The sequence below is a fragment of the Arvicola amphibius genome, chromosome 3 (assembly GCF_903992535.2).
Source record: "Arvicola amphibius chromosome 3, mArvAmp1.2, whole genome shotgun sequence".
Classification (NCBI taxonomy): Eukaryota; Metazoa; Chordata; class Mammalia; order Rodentia; family Cricetidae; genus Arvicola; species Arvicola amphibius.
This window is the reverse complement of record NC_052049.1, coordinates 71,918,559-71,943,853: the sequence shown is the minus strand read 5'-3', so window position 1 is coordinate 71,943,853 and position 25,295 is coordinate 71,918,559. Positions and strand designations below refer to the sequence as shown.

The following is a 25,295-nucleotide window of genomic DNA, read 5'->3' as shown; positions in this document are numbered from 1 at the left end:
ACTTGGCTAAAAGTGAGACAATCCTTAAAGATTCCTGCTGCATGTTGTGGTTTGAAAATGGATTACCAAAACACAAACTGTTGGCTTGTCTGTTTCTCATGTGCCTTCTTGCTTTGAAGCAGGGCCTCACATCATAAATCAGACTGACTTTGTGTAGGAGGAGGGCCCACTTGTTTGTCCCGGCCACCTGGCTAGCTTAGCCCTGAAATAACTACCCAGAAACTGTATTAATTAAATCACTGCTTGGCCCATTAGCTCTAACTTCTTGTTGGCTAACTCTTACATCTTAATTTAACCCATTTCTATTAATCTGTGTATCACCACAAGGTCATGGCCTACCAGCAAAGTTCCAGCACATCTATCTCTGGCAGCAGATCCATGGTGTCTTGATGACTCTTCTTCCTGCCAGCATTCAGTTCTGTCTTCCCTGCCTACCTATGTTCTGCCCTGTCAACAGACCAAGACAGTTTCTTTATTCATTAATGGTAATTACAGCACACAGAGAGGACTCCCACACAAACTTTGGGTTTAGGACCCCTGATCTCAGCCTTCCAAGTAGCAATGACAGCCCTGTAACAGAAAACCCGTTTCAAATGTTCTTAATCCTACCCATGTTTTTCAGAAGAGGGGTAGAGAAAAGAAATGATACATATTTGAAAAAAAGAATTAGTTTCATGAGGCCCTTCTCCAGCAATTTGGGAAAGAAAAGATACAGTAACTTGTAGTGGCATTTCAATTGTATTTTAATAAATAAAGACTGTCTGAAGATCTGAGACTAAAACAGTCCCATTGGTCAGCCTTACAGACCAGATTATGGTGACATGCACCTTTAATCTCAGTAGTCATACGTGTTGCCATAGAAACTGGGAAGTGCATGCCTTTAATGATGGTGATGCATACAGTTAATTCCAGCCCTACAGAGGATTATAAAATGGGAGGAAAGAGCTCTCAGACACAGTCTCATTCTGAGATTCCAGACACAAGATCACTATTGCAGACTAAGGTTGAGTTAACAGCCAGTGGCTGGCTGTTTTACTTTTCAGATCTTCAGGTTAAACCCCATTTTCTGACCCTGGTTTTATTAATCGTACTTCAGTAACTGCAAAAGCATTAGCTATAAAACCATGAATACAAAGGTTAAAATAGTGCTTAATGTAAGACTGTTGCTTGAACTATCACCTGGGTCACAATACCTCATCATATGCCACATGCAAATAAACCATTAGAGATTTTTGAGAAGATAATTATTTTAAAAAACATCTTAGTTATTAGGTATCAATTTCCATGTTTATCTTCTCTACCAAAAGAGGTAGTCAGAATTTGATCCCAGAGCTCATAGAATTCTTAATATTGGAAGGTGTTGTTTGATTCCTTCACACATTTTCTCTCTACTGAATTTGTTTTTTCTAAAGCCATAATTTAGGCTATGGGGGAAAGGAAAGACTTTATGTATTCCAGTTGGAACAGAGCCAAACAGCCTCTACTACAGGGTCAGGAGTTGTGAATTTTCAAGCAGTGGTATCAAACAACATCAGAACTGTTTCAATTGCTAAGAGTCAGGAGAACAGTTTTTCTCCACTTTTGATCTATATAATGACTTTACAGTTTAAGTTTGAAGTGAAGGATGCCTTGGCAGAATCAGATCTTTTTTTCTTTCCTAACAGCATCACACACAGGCTTTTAAGTAGTCTTCCTAAGCCTTTGGCAAGTATGACCGGCTTTATGATCCATATATCACAAAGACTGTGGTAGCAATTAAGCCTACACCAATAATACCTGTCTATTCAAGATATGATTTTAAAGCTTCCAAATTATAATGCAATTGGTCAGAAAGACAGCATGGAAACTACTGTATCGTGCACTTTGCTGTACCAGAAAAGATTTCCCTTTGTGTACATCTAGTTTAATCTCTACATCAATGAAGAATGACATCTCAGAGTGTATGCCCCCTTTGAAGAATAAAGGACACTGTGATTTCAGACATTAAGTTCTTGCAATTTGAATAATTAAAATTATTTTAAAAGAGAACTAATTTGGAAATATATTTAAAGGGTAGTGTTGGTAAAATGATTAAATAATGGCCAATACTATCATAATATTAGAAATGAAAAATGTTAGTTTCCATATGGGAATTCATTATTTAATGATTATTAAAGGAAATGGAATGGAATCTTACATTTATTTTCATTTTAAAAAATTTGCATTTCATAGAAACAAAAACTTTCAATACAAATATCATTGGTAAGAAACATTGTAAATTAAGGTCAGTAAGGCGGTTCACTGGGTCAAGGCTCTTGCTGCAATCCACGGTGACCTGAGTTTGACCTCTGGGACCCACAGTGTGGAAGTAACTCCTCAAAGACTTTTCCTCTGGCCTCAATAAACGCACTGTTAGATACATGACTTACACACATGCACACTTGCACACTAGCAACGCTGAAGGCTAGAACGTAATATAAAGAAATACTCTGAAGTACATTTTCATGATATTGGTAGGTTGGAGAGAAAACAGCCCATGACAAGTCCTAGTTCTCGACTCCTCCTTACATATAAATGCTCCAGAACAGAAAAGGAGAAGGAAGAGAGCCCCAACTTACAAAAGCATCTGCTCAATATTGATAATGAAAAGAAAAAATAAGACCACCACTGTATGTTTTTTTATGTATCCAGTCTTTCAGGGCCATATAGCTACTAACCATTCAAAATGAGGCAATTTCTTCTGAGTAAAAGTGGCGAGAACTACTGAGAATATCTGCCATGAGAGCAGAGGGCAGGGTACAGTTCTTCCCTAGCAGTTCTTTGCATGAAGAACTCACAATGAATGACTTCCCTGATGGTGACTCTCTTCCCAGAAGAACCCTTCTTGTGTGCCAGCAGACGTAATCCTCTAAACATCAGTAACAAGACAGAGATGGAAACCCAGTGCCCTCTGGAGAACAAAACTATTACAGGGCACTTCTGTAATGAAGTAGGTCTGTAATGAAGTAGGTCCACAATGGGGTGCCATCAGTCAAAGCAGATTATCATGAGGGCAAAAAAGACACACCTCAAAGCAAGGAGAATTGTTCTTTTTGTAACTTTTTATTATTATTTTTATTGGGCTATATATTTTCCCCATTCCCCTTCCTCCATTCTCCACTCCATCCTTCCTCCTCCCCCATCCCATGAAATGGGATCACCATTTCTTTATATCTTCTTTTTCGCATTTTTTTTTAAGACATGGTTTCTTTGTAGTTTTGGAGCCTGTCCTGGAACCAGCCCTTGTAGACCAGGCTGACTTTATATCTTCTATCAGTTTATAAGTGAGTACACACTGTGTTTGTATTTCTGAGTCTGGATTACCTCACTCAGGATAGTTTTTGTCCTAGTTCCATCCATTTGCCTGCAAATTTCATGATGTCATTTTTTTACAGCTGAGTAGTACTCCATTGTGTAAAAGAACCACATTTTTGTATCCATTCTTTAGTTGAGGGTCATCTAGGTTGTTTACAGGTTCTGGCTATTGCAAAAAATGCTGCTATGAAAATAGTTGAAAAAATGTCCTTGTAGTATGATTGAGTATCCTTTCAGTATATGCCCAAGAGTTATATCTCTGGATCTTGAGGTAGATTGATTCCTAACTTTCTGAGAAATCACCATACTGATTTCCAGAATGACTGTACAAGTTTGTACTTCACCAGCGAAGGAGGAGAGTTCCCCTGACTCCACATCCTCTCCAGCATAAGCTTTCCTTAGTATTTTTGATCTTAGCCATTCAGACAGAGAATTGTTCTTACAGTGTCTCCACTGAACTAATGTAGATAAAAACAGTTCTCTTCCTTTTGTCTCCAATTCTGAACAATCTGTTATTCTAGGCCATCACTGCTCTCCTTCTGTGTTGCATTCTCCTGAAAAAAATCTATCCCCTCCTGCCATTGCATTTGGGTTCTTTTTATATTTACCATGCTCACTAACAAAACAACTCCTGATTCTAATCAGAAGACATTCAAAACTGAGCTCTGTTTTAAAATTGAAACTACCTAAAAGGTTCCTTTCTGAGGGTCACTATGGAGATTTTATTTTCAAGATTTCTGACTAATTTCAATCACATCTTAGTTCAAGATAAATTTTTCAAGACTGGGTAGGTGGTTAAGAGGTCAAAATCATTTGCTGTGCAAACATGAGGATCCAAGTTCAAATTTCTAGATTCATAGAGTGAATGTCTGCGATCCCAGGGCTTCTACAAGGAGATGGAAGGCAGATCAGGGAATCCCTGGAAACGGCTAAGTCAACTAACATTGTGTACAAAGCATAAAAATAACAGAGACTCTGAAAGCTGAAGGCAACTCACCTCTGACCTTTAAACCCATGCACATGGGTACATGTGCACCTATGGTATCCACGTTTACAAACATAATTGCACAGATGCACACAAACATAGCATAGTACAAAAGCATACAAAAAAATCCCTAAATTTGTCAACTGTTCAATAAGTATACCTTATTTACTACATCATTATTTAATATTGCAAAACAGGAGTCATAATTTTAAAAGCAAAACAAAGAAAATGATAATAAGTATTACAAAAATTACCTCATCTGATCCTTTATTTTCTCCTGATTTAGAGGATGATCCAGAATTCTTGTCATTAACATGCTAAAAATATAAAAGCAGAAAAGCAGGTAATAATTAATAAAGGAAGGTGATATAAGACAATTGCATCTTTAATTCAGAAAGAACAAATGCATAAACAATAACAAAACAAACAAGAAAACAAGCACCTCTTTTATGTTCCCTAGAGAATATTGGAATTCTTCATTATTCAGAGGCTCTCAAAACAAAATGATCATACAGATATTCATTTAGGAGTCAGGAAATCAGTTTATAACTAACCATGTGCAAAGCTGATGGTAATGCCTCTTTGGCATCTAATCCCTGTAAATACCTCATGGATTTCTGAAGCATGAATTGCTAGTAGGGGAAACATCTGGCTCATTATTGAGATGAGATCTATAAAGACCATATTGTGTGTAAAGCCATACTTAACCATTTGTTCAGCATGGGCACAAGCAGATAGTAGTGAAAGAACAAAGGTCTACAACAACCTTACAGGTCACCCATCAGTTCCAACAGTCTTCTTAGAGTTCTTCCATCAAATATTCACCAATATGAAATGATAACTATGAAGGGAAGACCATGCATGTAACTGCTCCTATTTGTGGTTTTAAATTTTAATTATGTCCATGAATAGAATCATCACTATTTTTCTACACAATAAAGAAAGATGTAAGTATTTTTATGAGGAACACAGAGTTTCAAGAAGTTCACATACTCATTTGTTTTGACAATAGGTAAAATAAGTCAATATAGTCACTTTCCTCTATGATCACTTTTTTTAGGAAAAAAAATATTTGCATGCTCTTCAGAAAAAGAAACAAAGCATTATCTAATTTCTTACTGTGAAAAGTATTAGGCACTGGAAAAATATAAGACAAGGAAGTCAAATGTGAGAAAAATGACAGTTCTCTGTTGGTACCAATTTTATAAAAGAGAAATTAAGCATACTAGCAATTTGGTGTTTTTAGGACACATATCTAGTAAATGTGAAACAGTCACGAAGCAAGTTTTTTTTTTACTTCAAATCTGTTGTTTCTAAAATATCAATAGATATATTAAAAGGAAAACAAAATGGCCAAGACAAAAGAACTCACTCATGGCAAGAACATTTCCTTCATTGTATTTTGTATGAATAACTTTAAGTGAATGCAAACTTCATCTCCTACAATAGCACTTTCTGGGATAAGTGAATTGAATCTACTGAAATGAGCTGTATTGAACAGTTTGATGAAAAGAATTTCCTGCAGGACTTATTATTGTTATGTGTCCAGATCAAGGGTTTGCTTATCTAAAAGTGAGAGCAATCGGCAATGAGGAATTAATGAATCTTAAAAAAAAATAAAACCAAACCAAAAAAAAAACAAACAAACAAACAATAGGACCTAAAGGCCTGGGTATAACCCAAGTCTGACAATATACACTTACTGGAACTTGTGGAAGGATTACTTGATCCCTGGAACTTGAAATCAGTCTGGGAAACATGTTGAGACTCGGTCTCAATAAGCATACAAATAATAAGCAGGTCCACAAATTCACATATTCAGTAAAACTATATACCAAGTTATAATTGGTGAACACAATGACAATACTAAGAGCTAGAGAATAATTTCCTCAAATCACACAGCCATTAGTTTGAGATTAACTCTGTAGAACATTCTTGCCTCAGCTCCTGAAAAGGAAGCTAGATGCTGTATTAGTAATGGACTTTATTTTTTTAAAAAAAATCCAGATACGACAGATGATTTTAAACAGCCAATTAGATGATTGGCTACAAAGCTACAGGCCTTCTAGTGGAGCAAAACCCAAATAAAGCAAAGGCCTAGATGTAGCCAATCCAGTAATTTATCTCTCTTCAGTCTGTGAATGCACTCCCCACATCTTGCTGATGAAACCTAGCTCTATTAACTTCCAGATTTTAGTGCTGCCCTAATCATGAATTATATCATATCTCAGGAAATCTCACTTAAATTTATTTTGTCTAAACTCTTTTCACATCTCTAAAAGAGCCACTCAGTGTGAAGATAGTATATGGTAAGGTCAAATCTACAGAAACACAGATTTATCCCATCTATTTCCTTGAAGATTCGTAACTCCAGAACCAGGACAGCACATTTGCTTGCTCTCTGTAACCACATATCCCTTTCAGTGTCAGCAAAGTAACAACATCCATGGTTTCATTGCTGCTTCACTGTTTTGAATGTAGACTTTCTTTTCAGGCAGTATGTCATTCCATTCTACAAGAGGAAAACCCTATGTTGCTCTTTCCAGTACAAGTCTCCCCTCTCCTTCAAGCAAGGACCTCATTCTGCTTCTTGCTCATGGTGCAAATGTGAGCCATAGCCACTACCCACCAGCAGGCGTGTTGATAGAAATTTCCCCATTTAAGTATTAGCAATGTGTATGATTTAAACACATTTTAAAAATTATTTCATTGGAATGCTTTAAATGATTTTTACTGAAGTCCCAGTCATTTAGTTTCATCCATACACACACACAAAATCCCCCAAGGCTTAAAGATTCCAAACACTATTTTCAGAGAGTTATCTGTAATGAATGTTTTTTAAAATACTGAGTTACAATTTCAACTTTAAAAAATATATTATAGGCAGTGGTGTTTTTATTAACAAAAGAATTACATTTTAAATTAATGGAAAGGTTTTCATTAACAATAACTGACACAAATAAAAATCATTTATGATCAAGCCTCAACATTTTTATAGCTTCTTAGATAACATTTTTCTAGTGAATTTTTAAATCTAGAATTTTATTAAAGTTTTCTAAACACACATAAAAGTTTTAAGAATAGTATACTGATTTCCTGTATTCCCACTACTTAGATTCAGAAGCTAATTAATGCTGTTACTGTATGTCTTAGTTGGGGCTATATTGCTGTGATAAAACACCATGGACAAAGAAACTTGGGGAGGAAAGAGGTTATTTGACTTACACTTCCATATAACTGTTCATCATCAAAGGAGTAGGATAGGAATTAAACAGGGTAAGAACCTAGATGCAAAAGCTGATACAGAGGTCATGGAGGGGTGCTCCTTACAGACTTTCTCCTCATGACTTTCTCAGCCTACTTTCATATAGAACCTATGACCACCAGCCTGCTGTGGGACAATGGTCTTGTACCTGTAAAGATTTGTTACTTGTATTGTTTTAATAAAATGCTGATTGGCCAGTAGCCAGGAAGGAAGTATAGGCAGGGCAAAGAGGCAGGAAGTATAGTCAGGCGACGAGAACTGAAAAATTCTGGAAAGAGGAAAGACTCAGTCTACATTCATCACCCAGACACAGAGGAAACCATATGAAAATGCCTTGCTGATAAAAGGAATCAGGCCACGTAGTTAATACAGACAAAAATAATGGATTAATATACAATATAAGAGTTAGTTAATAAGAAATCCTGTGCTAATAGGCCAACCAGTTTATAATTAATGTAGATCTCTGTGTGTTTCTTTGGGACTGAATGGCTACAAGACCCAGTGGGACAAAATTCTTTGTCAACACCAGCCCAGGGATGACACCACTCCCAACTAAGAAAGCCAGACTCTATAGAGGCATTTTCTTAATTGATCCCTCTTCTCAAATGAAACAAAATCATCCAGTACACTATATTTTGTTATGCTTGCACATACATGGGCACAGGATTATGATGTATACCTGTACTTGAAAGTAAGCTATGAAAGTCTTGAAATTTAACACTAAACATTTCAAATACTAAGCATCTCCTTAAATTTAGCACAGGTCCCAGTATAAACCCATTGCCATTATTATGCCAAGAATATTAACAAAAATTCCCTAATGACATTCAATTTCCAGTAAACAGCCACTTTATAATCATTGCCTCATAGCTTCTTGAAGTTATTCTGTAATATATACATATATATTCCTGTTATGTATATATATTATATATACATATATATAATATCAAATCAGTTACATGTTTTCACTTAAATTCAAGTACAGCAAATTCAAAGATGAAAATAACTAACCATAATTCATTCATTTATATTGGTGAATAAAATATGTGGGAATGATACATATCATATTTGACCCAGATCATAAACCTACAGTGACTCTTTCTAAAAGATATCAAGGAGAACTTAATTTATTACTACCACATGTGGCTGGTAGGATGGTCACAGAGGAGAGAAGCATGGGGCAGGGAAGGAGTAACAGATTCCAAAATAGAATAGACTATAGTATTAAAGGACCACATATGAGGGAAAAGAAACTAGTGACAATGTTGGGTACTAGGCATGTGTTCCCCTTGTTCTCCATAATGACTCTAGGGACCACATACTGTCACTTCATCTATGGATAAAGAGAGCTGATGCTCTACTCTGCCAAGATACTTAATGATTACAGTCTAGTCGAAGGTTGGGCCATATAGAACCAGGTATAATCTATATAGGATTTTGTGATTTGCATCTAGTCTTTAGGGTAATATAGCTCTCTATATATAGGGTAATATAGCTCTCTAACATGAAAACAAAACAGCAGAGCAAAACATCTTCCGATTCTAAAACCAATCTGTAATATGTATGAATTAGAGGAAAAGTCAAAGTCAGAAAAGAGCAAGAGGGGAAACCACACAGGGTTAAGACAGAGAGAGGTGGCCAATGCTGCAGGAGTTTAGTGGCAGATGTGTGTTTGGGACGGGTAGCAGTTAAACACTTTTTCTGTCTTACAACAAGGAGGAATAATCCTCCAAATCCGTTCTATCCCAGACACTGGCAGAAATTTGGCAAGGACAGCTATCCAGAGTCCTCATTCTAAGACATAGTATTATATGCTTGAAATAGTTCCCCACAGCAAAGCCACAAACCTATGAGGAAGTTAGGAGTCTAAAGGATTGCAGCAGAAGATCTTATCCTGCTAGGAACTTCTATTGGGCTTCAGCTTTGCAGAAACTGGAGACCTCTCTTAGTGTTATCTAGACACACACATACATGCACAGACAAGTGGTCCGTGCCACACAAAGTGGGATATAAGCAAAGAAAGGCAGAGAACCAGGAATTCCAGTAGTACAAGAAGTGCCTAAGGCTATTGTGCTTCTGAAACTAAGAATTTAAAAAAAAAGATATAAAGTTTCTTTCAGGAGGAAACAGATGCAATCTGTAACAATGGTTGCATCAATCTAGAAATAAAATTTAAAATACTGATCATATACTTTAATGAGTAAATTACATGGTTAATGAGTGTGATGTCTAAAAAAAGTTGCTTGAAAAATTGAAAATGTTACTTGAAAACTGTCCTTCAACTTGGAGATAGATCACTCCTATGTACATAGTCACGCCTAGAGACATAACAGCAAAACTGTGAAGCAAGGACAGGTTTTCTTCAGAGCCCTGGATCTCCCCAGCACAAGAAACTCGGCTATCAGGGCTGTCACAAACTTGGGCAAGATTTGTTCCAGTGCCCTTCTGAGGACAGAAACCACCCAGTTAGGTTAGCAAGGCTTCCCTCCCGCCCAGCATACTGAAGGAGTTTTGGAAAACACTTGAGCCAGTGTGTAGGATATTAGATTGTGTCTGTGTAGGTCAGGAAGAGGATCTATTGTTCTAAAATTTCTCTGCTATTTCTATTATGCATCCAGAACCAGGAACAACTGGTTTTGTAAGGAGTCTTGTAGACACCATAACAGAACTCTTTGCTTCTTAGAACACCAACTGAGCTGATATTATAGGGAGTTTTCCAGGGTCAGGCAGGCTATATACTTCTATATAGTCCGGGGAAACAGACTGCTCAACCATAGAGCTCAGTGCTCCATTTTCACACCTGCATCTCTGGTCCAATTCCAAGCCTAGTAGGAAAGGACCATACCTTCCTATCTGTACTACTGTCTATCTCTTAGTAAAGCAAACGAACAGCTACTTGATTGGCACTTGCTCACTGATGACTTTCTGAACGCACACATTGCCTTTCTAACCAGATGGAAATTATATCCTCTCTTTTTATGGTCATGGCAGGTGAGACTATGAATTACAAAGCTTGTTTAAATGCATTTATTTCCATAAACCTTTAAAAATCCCCTAAGAAGTATGTCTGGTCTTTTTAGGTCACTAAACTAGATAAAGCAGGAAGGTTGAGAAATAGGTTTAAAATGTAAGGGTCCATGTGCAAATTGAAGCTTTCCAAAAGAAAACAACAACAAAACCTTTGATATTTGTATGTGCTTTGCTAGTTGAAGCCAAAGGGCTGAGATGTAAAGCTGCTTTTGCTTCAAAACAGTCTTCATGGGTAGTCCTGGCTTTGCACCTGGAGGTGGCTTCCTCCTGCCACATCTCTGTTGGTATTATCAGAAATCTTGGCTGGCCAGTTCGCAGAATGGATAATCTCAAACTGGGTTTGGCCAGTAGTGTCTATGAGAATCTAGTGCAGTGATTCTCAACTTGGGGTTTGTGACCCCTCTGGTAGTCAAATGACCCTTTCACAGGGATCACCTAAGACCTCAGAAAACACAGGTATTTACACCATGCCTCATAACATTAGTAAAATTACATTTATGAAGTTTTGAAAACTTTAGGTGACTCTTATCTCAGGAATATTTGCCACATTGAGTTATCCAAATGCAAAATCCTAGCTGTTCTAGTTAAAACTGAAAAATGTCAAAATTCACAGAAAAGATAACTATATATAGTTTTATATATGTGTATATATACATATACATATATATATATATATATATAGTTTACTAACTATAAAAAAGAAAAATCAGTGAGTGTCCTTTAGAAGCTAATGTTGTGGGAACAAAATAGAAAATATCAGAGAACGTGGACCAGTAAGATGGCTCAGTGGGTAAAGACACTTACCAGCAAGCCTGGTGAGTTTGATTCCTAGCAGCCACACAGCAGGTAAGAGAGACCTGGTTCCCTCAACTGTCCTATGACCTCCACATAAACACTATGGCATACTGATACCACCCCTGCCCCACCACACACTCCCCCTAAACAAACTAGAGCTCCTTCTTAAGTGATAATTTATCCAACCAAGTTTCTTCACTTGGAACAGTTTTTGCAACTTTTCTTAACTGGTAAAATCTGATAGACATCTTTTCAAAATTATGGTAGTCATAAAACTTTCTTAATACATTTTCTTTTTTATTACTTTATAAATAATACCAATCAAAATTTCCACTTTTTCCCCTCCTCCCACTTCCCTCCCCACTTCCCCACTTGTCCTCCCCATCTCCCCCTTCAGTCCTAAGAGAGGGCAGGGTACCCTGCCCTGTAGGAAGTCCAAGGCCCTCCCCCCTCTAACCAGGCTTAGGAAGGTGTGCATCCCAATAGAATAGGATCCCAAAAAGCCAGCACATGCAGTAGAGACAAATCCCAGTGCTATTATCATTGGCTTCTCAATCTGCTCCAATTGTCAGCCACATTCAGAGAGTCCAGTTTGATCCCATGCTCATTCAGTCTCAGTCGAGCTGAATTTGGCGAGCTCCCATTAGCTCAGGCACACTGTCTCAGTGGGTGGACCAACCCCTCTTGGTCCTGACTTCCTTGCTCATCTTCTCCCTCCTTCTGCTCTTCAGCTGGACCTTGGGAGCTTAGTCCAGTGCTCCAATGTGGGTCTCTGTCTCTATCTCTATCCGTCACCGGACCAAGGTTATATGATGATTTTCAAGATATTCAGTCTGACTTCGGGACAAGGTCAGTTCAAGCACCCTCTCCTTCACTACTCAGGGTCTTAGCTGGGGACATCCCCGTAGACTCCTGGGAACCCCTCTAGAGCCAAGCCTCTTGCCAACCCCAAAATAACACCCTTAATTAAGATATTCCCTTCCCTGCTCCCATATCTGTCCTTCCTCAGTCTCAACCATCCCACTCCCCCAAGATCTCCCCAACCTTCCCCTTCTCCCTCCTCTCTCCCCTTCTCCTCTTTCCCCCACCCCATGCCCAACCCTATGCTCCCATCTTTTGCGTGGGGATTTTGTCTGTTTTCAATTTCCAAGAGGATCTATATATGTTTTTCTTTGAGTTCACCATATTACTTCGCTTCTCTAGAATCACAAACTATAGACCCAATATTTTTTGTTTAGTGGCAAGAAATATTAATAAAAAGAAAATAAAACAACATGAAGAACAGAACTTTACTGTCGTGCTAAAAAGATTTACATCTTAAAACTATCCCAAAGTGAGAAAAATGAAGGTCAGACTGACCCACCCCGCAAGCACTGAAATAGCCTTCCTGGAGCTAATTACCCACTTGTTCACCTGGGAGTCTCAAATGGACACCCTGAGTTTCCACCCCAGAGAGCCACACCACTTTTTAAAAAGAACTTGCATATATACAAAGGATAAGGAAGAAGAGAAAGAAATCAGAGAAGTGTCACCTTTCACGATAGCCACAAATAGCATAAAATATCTTGGGGTAACTCTAACCAAGGAAGTGAAAGACCTATTTGACAAGAACTTTAAGTCTTTGAAGAAAGAAATTGAAGAGGATACCAGAAAATGGAAGGATCTCCCTTGCTCTTGGATTGGGAGGATCAACATAGTAAAAATGGCAATACTACCAAAAGCAATCTATAGATTTAATGCAATCCCCTTAAAGATCCCATCAAAATTCTTCACAGATATTGAGAGGACAATAATCAACTTTATATGGAAAAACAAGAAACCCAGGATAGCCAAAACAATCTTATACAATAAAGGAACTTCTGGAGGCATTACCATCCCTGACTTCAAACTCTATTACAGAGCTACAGTATTGAAAACAGCTTGGTACTGGCATAAAAATAGAGAAGTCGACCAATGGAATCAAATAGAAGACCCGGATCTTAACCCACAAACCTATGAATACCTGATTTTTGGTAAAGGAGCTAAAAGCACACAATGGAAGAAAGAAAGCATCTTCAACAAATGGTGCTGGCATAACTGGATGTCAACCTGTAGAAGAATGAAAGTAGATCCATATCTATCACCATGCACAAAACTCAAGTCCAAATGGATTAAAGACCTCAATATCAATCTGAATACCCTGAACCTGTTAGAGGAGAAAGTGGGAAGTACTCTACAACATTTGGGCACAGGAGACCGCTTCCTATGTATAGCCCCAGCAGCACAGACATTAAGGCCAATATTGAATAAATGGGTCCTCCTGAAGCTGAGCAGCTTCTGTAAAGCAAAGGACACTGTCACTAAGACAAAAAGGCAGCCTACTGACTGGGAAAAAATCTTCACTAACCCCACAACTGACAAAGGTCTGATCTCCAAAATATATAAGGAACTCAAGAGACTAGACTTTAAAATGCTAATTAACCCAATTAAAAAATGGGGCTCTGAACTGAACAGAGAATTCTCAACAGAAGAAGTTCAAATGGCCAAAAGACACTTAAGGTCATGTTCAACCTCCTTAGCAATCAGGGAAATGCAAATCAAAACAACTTTGAGATACCATCTTACACCTGTCAGATTGGCTAAAATCAAAAACACCAATGATAGCCTTTGCTGGAGAGGATGTGGAGTAAGGGGTACACTCATCCATTGCTGGTGGGAATGCAAACTTGTGCAACCACTTTGGAAAGCAGTGTGGAGGTTTCTCAGGAAATGTGGGATCAACCTACCCCAGGACCCAGCAATCCCACTGTTGGGAATTTACCCAAAAGATGCCCAATCATATTACAAAAGCATTTGTTCAACTATGTTCACACCAGCATTATTTGTAATAGCCAGAACCTGGAAACAACCTAGATGCCCTTCAGTGGAAGAATGGATGAAGAAATTGTGGAATATATACATATTAGAGTACTACTCGGCGGTAAAAAACAATGACATCTTGAATTTTGCATGCAAATGGATGGAAATAGAAAACACCATCCTGAGTGAAGTAACCCAGGCCCAAAAAAGATGAACATGGGATGTACTCACTCATAATTGGTTTCTAGCCATAAATAAAGGACATCGAGCTTATAATTCATAACAAAAATCCTAGAGAAGCTAAATAAGAAGGTGAACCCAAAGAAAAACATATAGTTATCCTCCTGGATATTGGAAGTAGACAAGATTGCCTGACAAAAAATGGGAACTTGGGGGTGGGGTGGGATGGGGGGATGGGAGGATGGGGACAGAAAAGCGTGAAGTGGAGGATGGGAAGAGCTTGGGGGAATAGGATGGTTGGGATATAGGAAGGGTGGATATGGGAACAAGGAATTATATATCTTAATTAAGGGAGCCATTCTAGGGTTGGCAGAGACTTGACTCTAGAGGGGTTCCCAGGTGTCCAGGAAGACGCCCCCAGCTAGTTCCTTGGGCAGCTGAGGAGAGGGAGCCAGAAATGGCCAGATCCTATTGTCATACTCATGAATATCTTGCATATCACCATAGAACCTTCACCTGGCTTTGGATGGAGAAAATGACAGAGCCCCACATAGGAGCACCAGACTGAGCTCCCAAGGTCCTGATGAGTAGCTAAAGGAGGGAGATCATGAGCAAGGAAGTCAGGAGAGTGAGGGGTGTGTTCACCCATTGAGACGGTGGGACAGATCTAACGGGAGACCACCAAGTCCAGTTGGAATGGGACTGATGGAACAGGGGACCAAACCGGACTCTCTCAATGTGGCTGATGGTGGAAGAGGACTGAGAAACCAAGGACAACGGCGATGAGCTTGAACTCTACAGCATGGACGGGCTCTCTGTGAGCCTTGTCAGTTTGGTTGCTCACCTTCCTGGACTTAGGGGGAGTTGGGAGGACCTTGGACTTAACATAGTGAAGGGAACCCTGATGGCTCTTTGGCTTGGAGAGGGAGGGAGTGGGGATATGGGTGGAAGGGAGGGGAGGGAAAGGGGAGGAGGAGGGGAGGAGATGGAAATTTTTAATAAAAAAATGAAGAAAAAAAAGAAAAAAAGAACTTGCATAATATAATTAACTTTCTGAGAAGTTTGAAAACTGATTAAATAACAATACCATATGTTACTCACTTTAAAAGGCTTTAATGCAATGGAAAATGATCCATTCAGGGACTGCCAGCCAAAAAATAGTGACATTTAACCTCTTAATTATTGCTACCTAAATACTATGCCCTTCGTGCAGACCTTATAATTTTGCTCCGCCCCCCCCCACTAAAATTCACTGTAGCAAAGTTTTCTGATTTGCCATGGGAGTTTGCAACACTTTGTCCATCCTGGCTGAAATGATGGATTCTTCCAGATGACTGGGCTTCTTGTCTGTGCTCTTGCTATGGCTATGAATCTAATTAAACTAAGAAACACCTTTAATTATCACAGGATAATAGAATCAACTTATGAGTCAGTAATCTGATTAGTAATGTGACCCAAAATTACTATTAAGTCTGATAATTATAATGTTTACAAGATATTCTTTAAATGTAGCTTTTTAATATTTTATGAAGTGACTTTTTACCATAACCAGAAATTTTTTCAGACAGCGATGGTATTCAGTGTGACAATATACAATACTAAGTTTCTTTGGCTGGCTTTACAGATAGCATGCTCTTAAATGTACACAACTTTACATTATTCTAATTTTATTGTGCCTAAAGTTAGATCATTCACATTATTTTTAGCATTTAAAGAATCCTACTACAGGTACTCTAAATATAGGATTTACTAGAAGTATTCTGAGATGGATGTGTGTGCAGCCATCCTTTGGTATCTTTTGGAAACTGACTTCAGGAACCAAATCCTGCAGACACTCAAATGGCTTATCTAAAATGACATGTTACATGTAACGTATGCACAGTCTCCCATGCGTGCTTTATAATACCCAATATTAAGACATTTCAACAGTTTTATATTATTTTGTTTGAAGAATAATAACACAAAATTGGTGCCTGTTCAGCAAAGACACTTTTGTAAATTATTTTTGATTGTGGCTGAATACAAGGACAAAAAGGTCCAATTGCATATCTTTATTCCTTGGTACATAAACAAATAAGCTATATATGAAAAATGTATGCATATTTTATATATACATAGAATATAAACAACATATGCATGTATATGTATTTATATGTTAAAAACTGATTCTGCAAACCATTGGAAAGAGATTTATGAACAAACTCTGCATGCCCCAAAGCTGCATTTTATATATGTATATTGTTGAGAGGAAATACTACATGACTTCTATTTAATTCTTAAAGTGATCTGTGATCACTTATAAATGGCTTTTTTTTAAAGTTTAGGAACTGTCTCTCTAGAGCTTTCCTGTCTGATGCTATGCCACTAGCCACTGTGGCAAGTAAATGCTCTTGTGGAACTGCAAATTGGGAGGTAGTGTAGGTATAAAATACACCGCACATCCAGATTTTAAATAATTAACACAAAAGAGAGGTGAATTATCATAATTGTTAGAACATAATTACATACTCAAGTGTTACTTGGGATGGGGGATGTTAACAAAAATGTTACTAGGATTAATTTGACCTCTTAAAACATTTGTGTTAATGTGGCTGTTAAATTTTTAAAACCCATTTGTCGCTCACCGTACGTTTCTGTTAGAGTAAACACGTGATCACAGGCATGCTGAAGATTCTTCAAGTTACCATCAAACAGAAGTCTTTAAGCAATAGTTCCCAAAGTGGATTCTAGTGGATATTTTAGCAGAAACAGCAAAGTGGCTAGCACATTACAGTAGGTAATAAAAGAAAAGATTTAGACTATCTTCATCTAAGGAATCTGGCACAATTTCCTTTAGGCAATGCTGAGTTTGGGTGGAGAAGTCTGTTAGTTGAACACCTGTCATCCATAGTTTCAGATAATTTAATTGTTGGACAGTTATCACTCAAAGCAAACCTTTGCTCTTAGAACACATCAATAAAACTACATGCTTAAATAGCACAGAAATGGGGAATACTCATGAAGAAGCATCATTGAAAATATTTATGTGGCATGTCCAGAGAATCTACTCCTTATGTTTATCTTGGCTATTTTACAGATAAAGAAACATATTTTAAAAGACTGATTTATTGAAAGTTTTGCTGACTGAGTTAAGAAGAGCACGCTAGAAGCTAGCACACCTGGGTGACCAATTTCTAATTCGAACACACAGATGCTAGATGCAACGATTGCCTAGTTAGTGATTAATTTTACCATAGCACATGCTGAAAAGAGGTAGACCTAAATTTTTGAAATTCTAGCCATAAATCAACTTATGTCTCTCTGTCAACAAAGTGTTTGTGAAGCCTTTTTTGTTTGGTTGGTTGTTTTTAATTTAATGTTAAAACCTCCTCGCTCCCTGGTTTCAAAACATTACAAATGCCAGCTTGACGGGGTATCGCACCTAACTGGTAGGACAGATATTCACTGCACTAACCAAATAGAACACACTTATCCTCTTGCAAAGTAAACTAGAGTAGTGAGATATTCTTATTCTCTCCCATCCCAGCCCATTGTTCACCTCTCTCTTCATTGCTTTCATTTCATTTCATTTCAGTTGCTCTCTGATGTTTTCTTCTTTTCCATTCCCCTCCCTCCTCTTTCGAGTCTGAAAGTGTTCGTCCAGCATTCTTTGTAAGTTTTTAGCTTTATTTAGCAGTTGAAAAACTAGATCTGGGCTCCAGTGGCTCTTGTATACAGGCATGCGTTGCAAAGGGCAGAATTAACGATTACTTTCCATTCAACTTGGTGCACCTAGCTCCTAGACTCTACAGCCCAGAGCGCATCCGCATACCACAGAAGGGTGAGCCTCTGCCTTTCGCCCCAGCCTAACCCGGTTTGCAATGAGGTCGCACCCATCCGTCTCCATCCCTGCCCTTCCAAACTTGACAGTATTTCCTCTACCACCCACATGGGCGAAGTAAATACACTCCCTTCCCCAGTCCTGCCCAGGCTCCTTCTATTTACCGTCTTGTACCACCAACTTGCGAATGCCATGGCGCCAACCAGACTTGCTCTAGCCGTGCGGCTGGGGATCGGTCGACGACGCAGAGTGAAGTGGTGGCCCCAGGCTGACTCTCCCAGGCTGGGACCTGACTGGCACCCCGCTGGGCGCCTCGCAGCTGCTCGGTGGGAGGGCGCTAAGGGGAGGGACTCTAGAATCCGCCCACCGCGACCGCGGCCCCACCCCATCCGACTTGGCCTGAGGCTGGTTAGGAAAGAGGTGTCGGTTCTTCAGGGTGCCACTCCCTACAGGAGGTTTGGGGGCGATTTCACACAGAGGACAGGCCCCTTTTATCCAGTGACGCGAGCCCACTCACTCTGGAGATCCCGAGTGAACTTTACCCCCCTTCCACGCCTATGCGCACGCCTGTTTCACTAGCCCACTTTTCTCTACGAGCCCCTGTACCCCACTAACTTCACTACCCAGTATGAAGAGCCTCAGGCCACCTGCTTTCCAGCAGGCACTGAGCCCTGATCCCTTCCCGGACCCTGGAAGGTGCCAAGCCCCGACAGGTTGGACAACGCCCCAGGACTGAGGCGGGCCACTCGGGGAGCAGGATATCTCAGCCGCTAGCCCCGGGGCAGATCAGATTGGAGAGCTACTCACCTCCTGGGTGTGGCGGTCTGCAGTGGCGCGCCGGGGCCTGGGGGAGGCGGCGGGCTTCCTACCCGGCTGGGACATCCTGGGGAAGGCGCTGAGGGCTCAGCCTCGGGGTAGGTGCAGAAGCAACCAGACACCTGGGCCAGAGTTCGGGGCGGGAGCGGCAGGACTGCGCAGAGAAGTAGCTTTCCGACCCAGCCCTGAGCCCGCGCCCAGCTCCCCTTTGCTCCGCTAGGCCCTCCCCTTCCTGCCCGCAGCTCAACAGCGGCCGGCCTAACTTGTCAGTGGCCCAGAACAGCAACTTAACACCCTCCGCTCCGGGTTTGTACCCTCCCCAGGCGAGCCCCAGGACTGTCTCGGTGGGACACAAACAGGGGGAGCCGGAGGTTGCAGTTCCCGGGTCGACTTTTGGCCAAACTAACGATTGTGCAACCATAGAGTTAGACTGGGGCGTGGCCTAGACCCTCTTTCCGAAGAATTTGGAGAATTAGATACCTTTTCTTCAGTCTGTCATTAACTCAAATCTAGCCAAAGTTTGAACTGTTTGAAAGCGGATTTTAAAAACAAATTGGTCTCTGAGTGTGAGCATGCACTTGGGTACTTGTGTGTATTATGTCCTATTTATTTATTTATTTATTTATTTTTGCAATTCTGCAAGTTTCTTAATGTTTTACAAGCAGGAGCCTTCCTGCTCTGGTCCAAACAAGTAGATAAGCACAGATTTTAAACTCTTACATCCTTTTCTGAAGTCTGTGGCTTTTGTTTCTGAGGTTGTTTGCTTTTGTGTTGGGCTGATCTTAGGCAGCACTTCCTGGTTTGAGGTTGGATGTAAAATTTAACAATCCCTTGGCGTACTCACCCAAAGAGTCTGCCAGCCTGCAGCTGCTGTTGGCTGATGCAGGCAATGGAAAAGCCTGCACCACGGCAATAGGATCGTCCATTCCGGTCTTAAGACAACATGCCGGAGTGCTGATTTAGACAGTTGGAGAGATGGAAGTCAGACTAATAAGGAGCTTGGCAGAATCAAAATATACTAAAGAAACAATGCTGTTCCTCAGGCTTTGCTTGACTCAGAATTCACATTAGTAGAATTCACAGAACCTATTACAGCCGTGAATAAAAACTAATCTCAAAGAAGTTGAAGTATTTCACTTCGTAGTGAAGAGTTACTGCGACTATGAAAGGAGGTTCCTCAAGTGGAGATCTTAGAGATCCCCTGTATCGATAGAGAATTTCCTACAACAATGTCTGTGCATATTGTTACATTGTTAACTATTTATCTAGACAAAACAAAACCAAACAAAACAGCATCAGTTTCCTGCTACAAGGAGGTATCAAGTATCAGGGACCTATGCTAAGGGATTTTATAGGAGCATAGGAGAAACGCAAAAGAAAACACATAGTCACTTTCTGCTGCTTACAGGACAGGGCCAAAAGCAGGCAGAGGTGGGGAGAGGATTGCTCTAGGATTCTGTGAAGGGGTTTCTTGCTTCAATGGAAAAGGGACTGTTGGTCAACCATGGAGAAAGACTTCTCTCACCTGTTCCTTTTTCATATGCTTGATCCCTGTGAGTCAAGGTCCTCTTTTCATCCTCTCTGTTTTGACTCTGGTTTAGAACTTATCCCTCCCCCTCTCCGCTTCCCCCAACCCATGCCTACCCCTACTCCCACCCCCATGCTCCCAACTTTTGCCCAGCAATCTTGTTTTCTACCAATTTCCAGGAGGATCTATATATGTTTTTCTTTGGGTTCACCTTGTTATTTGGCTTCTCTATGCTTGCGAACTATAGGCTCAATGTCCTTTGTTTATGGCTAGAGTCCACTAATGAATGGGTATGTACCATATTCATCTTTTTGGGTCTGGGATACCTCATTCAGGATAGTGTTTCCTATTTCCATCCATTTCCATGCAAAATTCAAAAGGTCACTTTTTTTTTTTTACCTCTGAGTAGTACAGAAGGGAGAAAGGAAAGACTGGAGAGAGCTTGGGGGAGTGGGAGGGTGGAGATGGAGGAAGGGCAGATATGGGAGCAGGGAAGAAGATATCTACATTAAGAGAGCCACTTTAGGGTTGGCAAGAGACTTTGCTCTAGAGGGGATCCCAGGTGTCCACAGGGATGTCCCCAGCTAGGTCCTTGGGCAGCAGAGCAGAGGGTACCTGAACTGGCCTTGCCCCACTATCACACTGATGATTATCTTGATTATCACCATAGAATCTTCCTCTGGTGATGGATGGAGATAGAGATAGAGACCCTCATCAGAGCAAGGGACTGAGCTCCCAAGGTCCAGTTGAAGAGCAGAAGGAGGGAGAAGATGAGCAAGGAAGTCTGGACCATGAGAGGTTGGTCCACCCACTGAAACAGTGTGCCTGTTCTAATGGGAGTTCACCAAATCCAGCTGGACCCAGACTGAATGAGCGTGATCAAACCAGACTCTCTGAATGTGGCTGACAATGGGGGCTGACTGAGAAGCCATAAAGGCTCTGGGACTTGTTTCTACTGCTTTTACTGGCTTTTTGGGACCCTAGTCTATTTGGATGCAAAGCTTCCTAAGCCTGGATGTGGGGGGGGAGGGGCTTTGCTTCCCACAGGGCAGGGTTCCCTGCCCTCTTTTAAGGAGGGAGGGGAAGGGAGGAGGTTGAGTGATGAGTGGGAGGGGAATGGGAGGAGGGGAGGAAGTATAAATTTTTGAATGGAAAAAAATTTAAATTATCCCTTCTCAATGGAAAATGGGTAAAAGGAGAAAAGAAAAAAAATGAATTTGGAGCTGAGAGAGGACTTCAGGGGCACAAGGAAACTGGTAGACCTTTAGACTCTAGAGGCCAAGGAAAAGAGGAATTCTCAATATGGGTTATATAGACATAAAAGATGTAGTCCAAAGGTTGAATTGAATGAGGAAGGAACAGTGCTATGGAATCTGCAAGTTTTTGGTTATCTCAGATAGCAGATAAGTTTGGAAATTCTAAGTAATTTTGAGGTACCCATATGTAGGCTGAGACTGCTTTTTTCCATGCTGCCCTGACCCCCCCCAAAAAAAAACATCACACAGAAACTGTATTAATTACAACAGTGCCAAGCCTATTAGCTTGGGATTATTATTAACTAACTCTTACATATTAAATTAACCCATTTTATTATTTTTTAAATTATATCACTAGGCTCGTGGTTTACTGGAAAGGTTCCAGGCAACTGGGCATCTTTCTCCTTCAGCAGCAACATAGCATCTCCTTGACTCTGCCTACTTTTTCTACTTTTTCTTGGAATTCCCACCTTGCTCTATTCTGCGCCCTGCCATAGGCCAAAGCAACTTTTATTCATTAATGATAATAAAGCATATTCACAGCATACAGAGGGGAATCCCACATTACCCGTAGTCCTGAAAGTCCCTTTCCACTTCAGGTACTGTTTATTTCCACACCGTTTCCCATCCCCAGAAAAGAAGCACTGCCACAAAACCTGGATGTTCTAGATGAAAAGCAGCACTTCCAGTCTCCTTGGGCTTTTTTTTTTTATTATTAACTTTTAGCCAAGTTTTCTTTGCTCTATAGCTATTGTTTCCTGAAAGAAGAAAAGAGTCTTCACAAATAGTCAGACTGATAAGCAAAATAAGTCCATCCCTCACAGTTTCTCCTCGTATGCCCTGTGTAACATGCACATAGCTGCATAGGAGCTTCATAATTCTGATGGTTAAATTCCCTCTAAGTATAATTTTACTGGTAAAATAAAACCTATGCAAAAAAAGTGTGTCTTCCTTGGAGACCATAGGAGGCCATAGGAGTTTAGAGTGCTTCTCAGGTCACCCACTTAACGGGTGTAATGAGTGGAGAGAAAATAATTGATATAGAATAATAAAGGAAGAGGAAGGAAAGAATAATGGCAAAAAGCAATTTTTGACCGGCTCTGCCACCAAGCAAGAACTTGATTCATACAGGACCTACAGCTTAGTTCTTAAGAGTTTGTTACTCATGAGTTTTGCTCTACTTCCCTCCAGATTAAAAACAAACTAAGATGCCTGCAAATGATCTTCACGTGCTATTTTCCTTATTTCTATAAACCAAAAAGGATGGTTTCAGTTTTCTCAGGAGTGCTCCTAGTAGAAGGGACACTTGAGGAAGGAGAGATGGGGAGGCAAATGAAGATGCTGAGCTGGAAGGCAGGTTCAATAGATGTCTCAGGTAACAGCGCAGGTTCTTATCATGGGATGGTCATTTATAGTTGTCTGGGATTACGTCTGGAGAACAAGCGCTAACCTTTGAATATACCTGGAACAAGCAGACACTAGCTATTATTATTGGTGAGGAGAGAGCAACTTCCAAATTAGTATAACAGATAAGGTCTGTCTCCTGGAAGCATTCTTAGGAGCTAAGGCGAGGTCTCTGTTACTGCTGGAAAATATCAGAATGACTTGTCACATCTAGTACACTATTCAGTGCTGCACAAGACCATAAAACTTAGCAAGTAAAATTGAGGAGGGAATACATAGTGCAGAAGCATGTTGTCAGACTGCTCCATCATGAAGCATTGGAACTGAAAATATCACCCAGTTAATTACATCTCTGCCTTTCTTCTATGATTCAAGAGCGGTCACTAAAAAATAATTTGATTCATGGAACAGCCATGAAGTCAATATTACCATCTCGGGTTATAGAAACAATTTTGCTACCTGTGGATTACTACAAATGATTATATATAAAGAATAAAAGCCGGGCGGTGGTGGCACACGCCTTTAATCCCAGCACTCGGGAGGCAGAGGCAGGCGGATCTCTGTGAGTTCGAGACCAGCCTGGTCTACAAGAGCTAGTTCCAGGACAGGCTCCAAAGCCACAGAGAAACCCTGTCTCAAAAAACCAAAAAAAAAAAAAAAAAAAAAAAAAGAATAAATATAACTTCCACTTCTAGGTTTGTCAGTTGATATTAACAATAAACAAAGTTGTAAGTACTTTCAAATCTGGCAGCGCACAGAGGAATCACGTACTTTCTGTTTATTAGGAAGTCACATGAGCCTTCTGTCTATGGGTTGCTTTCTTCAGTAAGTTTTCTGAGACTTGAAACTTTGCAATCCCTGAGGTGTGGAGCTATAGAAAGAGCTCCACTCTTAAAAGTCAGTGTCTTTGATGGGCCACCGTTTGACTAGGCTGTGTGAATCATCTCATCTCAGTGTTGATTGTCCTGATGGACATTAGCTGTCAACAAAGACAAGCCTTCACTATGCCCTCCAAAAATTGCAGTATCTGACCTGGGAAGACAAATCTATATCTTCCTGCTGCCAGATACTGGGAGTAACCAGTTGGGTTGTCCTGGAATAGTCTCTCCTTCTCATTGTGGCTTCATGTTCCTCTAATTCTTAAGGGGGAAAAAAGCATCCATGGTGTCATCAGAACCCTAGGGGTTTTATGTACATTGCATTTCTCCAGTGTAGACTCCAAAGGCATTTGCTGCATAAGGTCACACAGTAAAGGTAATCTTTTACTTAAACCGACAGAGCATAGTTCTGTGAAAAGAAACAGTATCACAAAGAAATTTCTTTGTTCTACCAGGATCTTTTACTTGCCTGAATTTTGGGTTCTGTCTCTTCTTGCTGTTCTAGGCAATGCTGATTACTCTGATTAGATCAGTTTTTCTTTTCAAGTTTTTAGATAAAAAATCTATACCTGTATCCAACGTAGGTATATTGAACACTATCCAGTGAACTGAGATCCAAACCTTATAAATAGAAAGACTTTTGACAGAGATAATCAGGATAAGACGAGGTAATTAGTGTGAATTCTGATTCAATATGATAGATGTTCTCATAAAACTAAGAGCTTGGGTCACAGACACACTCGGGACAAATGCTTCTAACAATCTTGAGCTCTGCAACTCAAGCCAGGCTGTCAGGAGAGGCATCCGCAGCGGTTCTTCATCAGCGGTCTTTCCCGTTTTGGATGTTGGATTCAAAGCCCCCAGGACTGTGACAGAACACACTTTTGTTTTAAATTTATTGTTTTTTTTTTTATTCCATCAGCTTAAGGACTATTGGGCTCAGTATAAAGGACTCCAGTACAAATGAATTCAGCTTTCTTCTGGTTTTATTTTTTTTTCCCTTGGAAAGTCCTCTTGTGAATTTGAATTCTGATTTGGCATTTAGTCTAGAAAGAGAAATAACATTTTTAGAGTGGGATTTGTTTCCTCATATTCCTAAGAAAGGCTGTGTCACTTAGCTTTGTGCACTGACTACCAACTGACCGTTTGGTAACAGTTTCACTGGGC

At 40.1% G+C, this 25,295-nt stretch overlaps 1 protein-coding gene across 11 annotated transcripts in view; it reads right to left on the bottom strand.

The window, feature by feature from the left end:
• Positions 1 to 19,346, bottom strand: part of Cast (calpastatin) — a 128,358-nt gene extending 109,012 nt beyond the window's left edge. For 2 of the 11 annotated variants that reach the window (XM_038321805.2, XM_038321807.2), the window contains exons 1-2: positions 19,054 to 19,346; positions 4,573 to 4,635 (exon numbers count right to left, since the gene is read on the bottom strand). In XM_038321805.2, coding sequence (XP_038177733.1) covers positions 4,573 to 4,635; positions 19,054 to 19,128 — 138 coding nt within the window. In that variant the 5' untranslated portion in view covers positions 19,129 to 19,346. Of the gene's footprint in view, positions 1 to 4,572; positions 4,636 to 18,410; positions 18,579 to 19,053 lie in introns of those variants that run through there. The other 9 variants (XM_038321802.2, XM_038321800.2, XM_038321803.2 and 6 more) reach the window with 6 other exon arrangements.
• Positions 19,347 to 25,295: the final 5,949 nt, after the last annotated feature.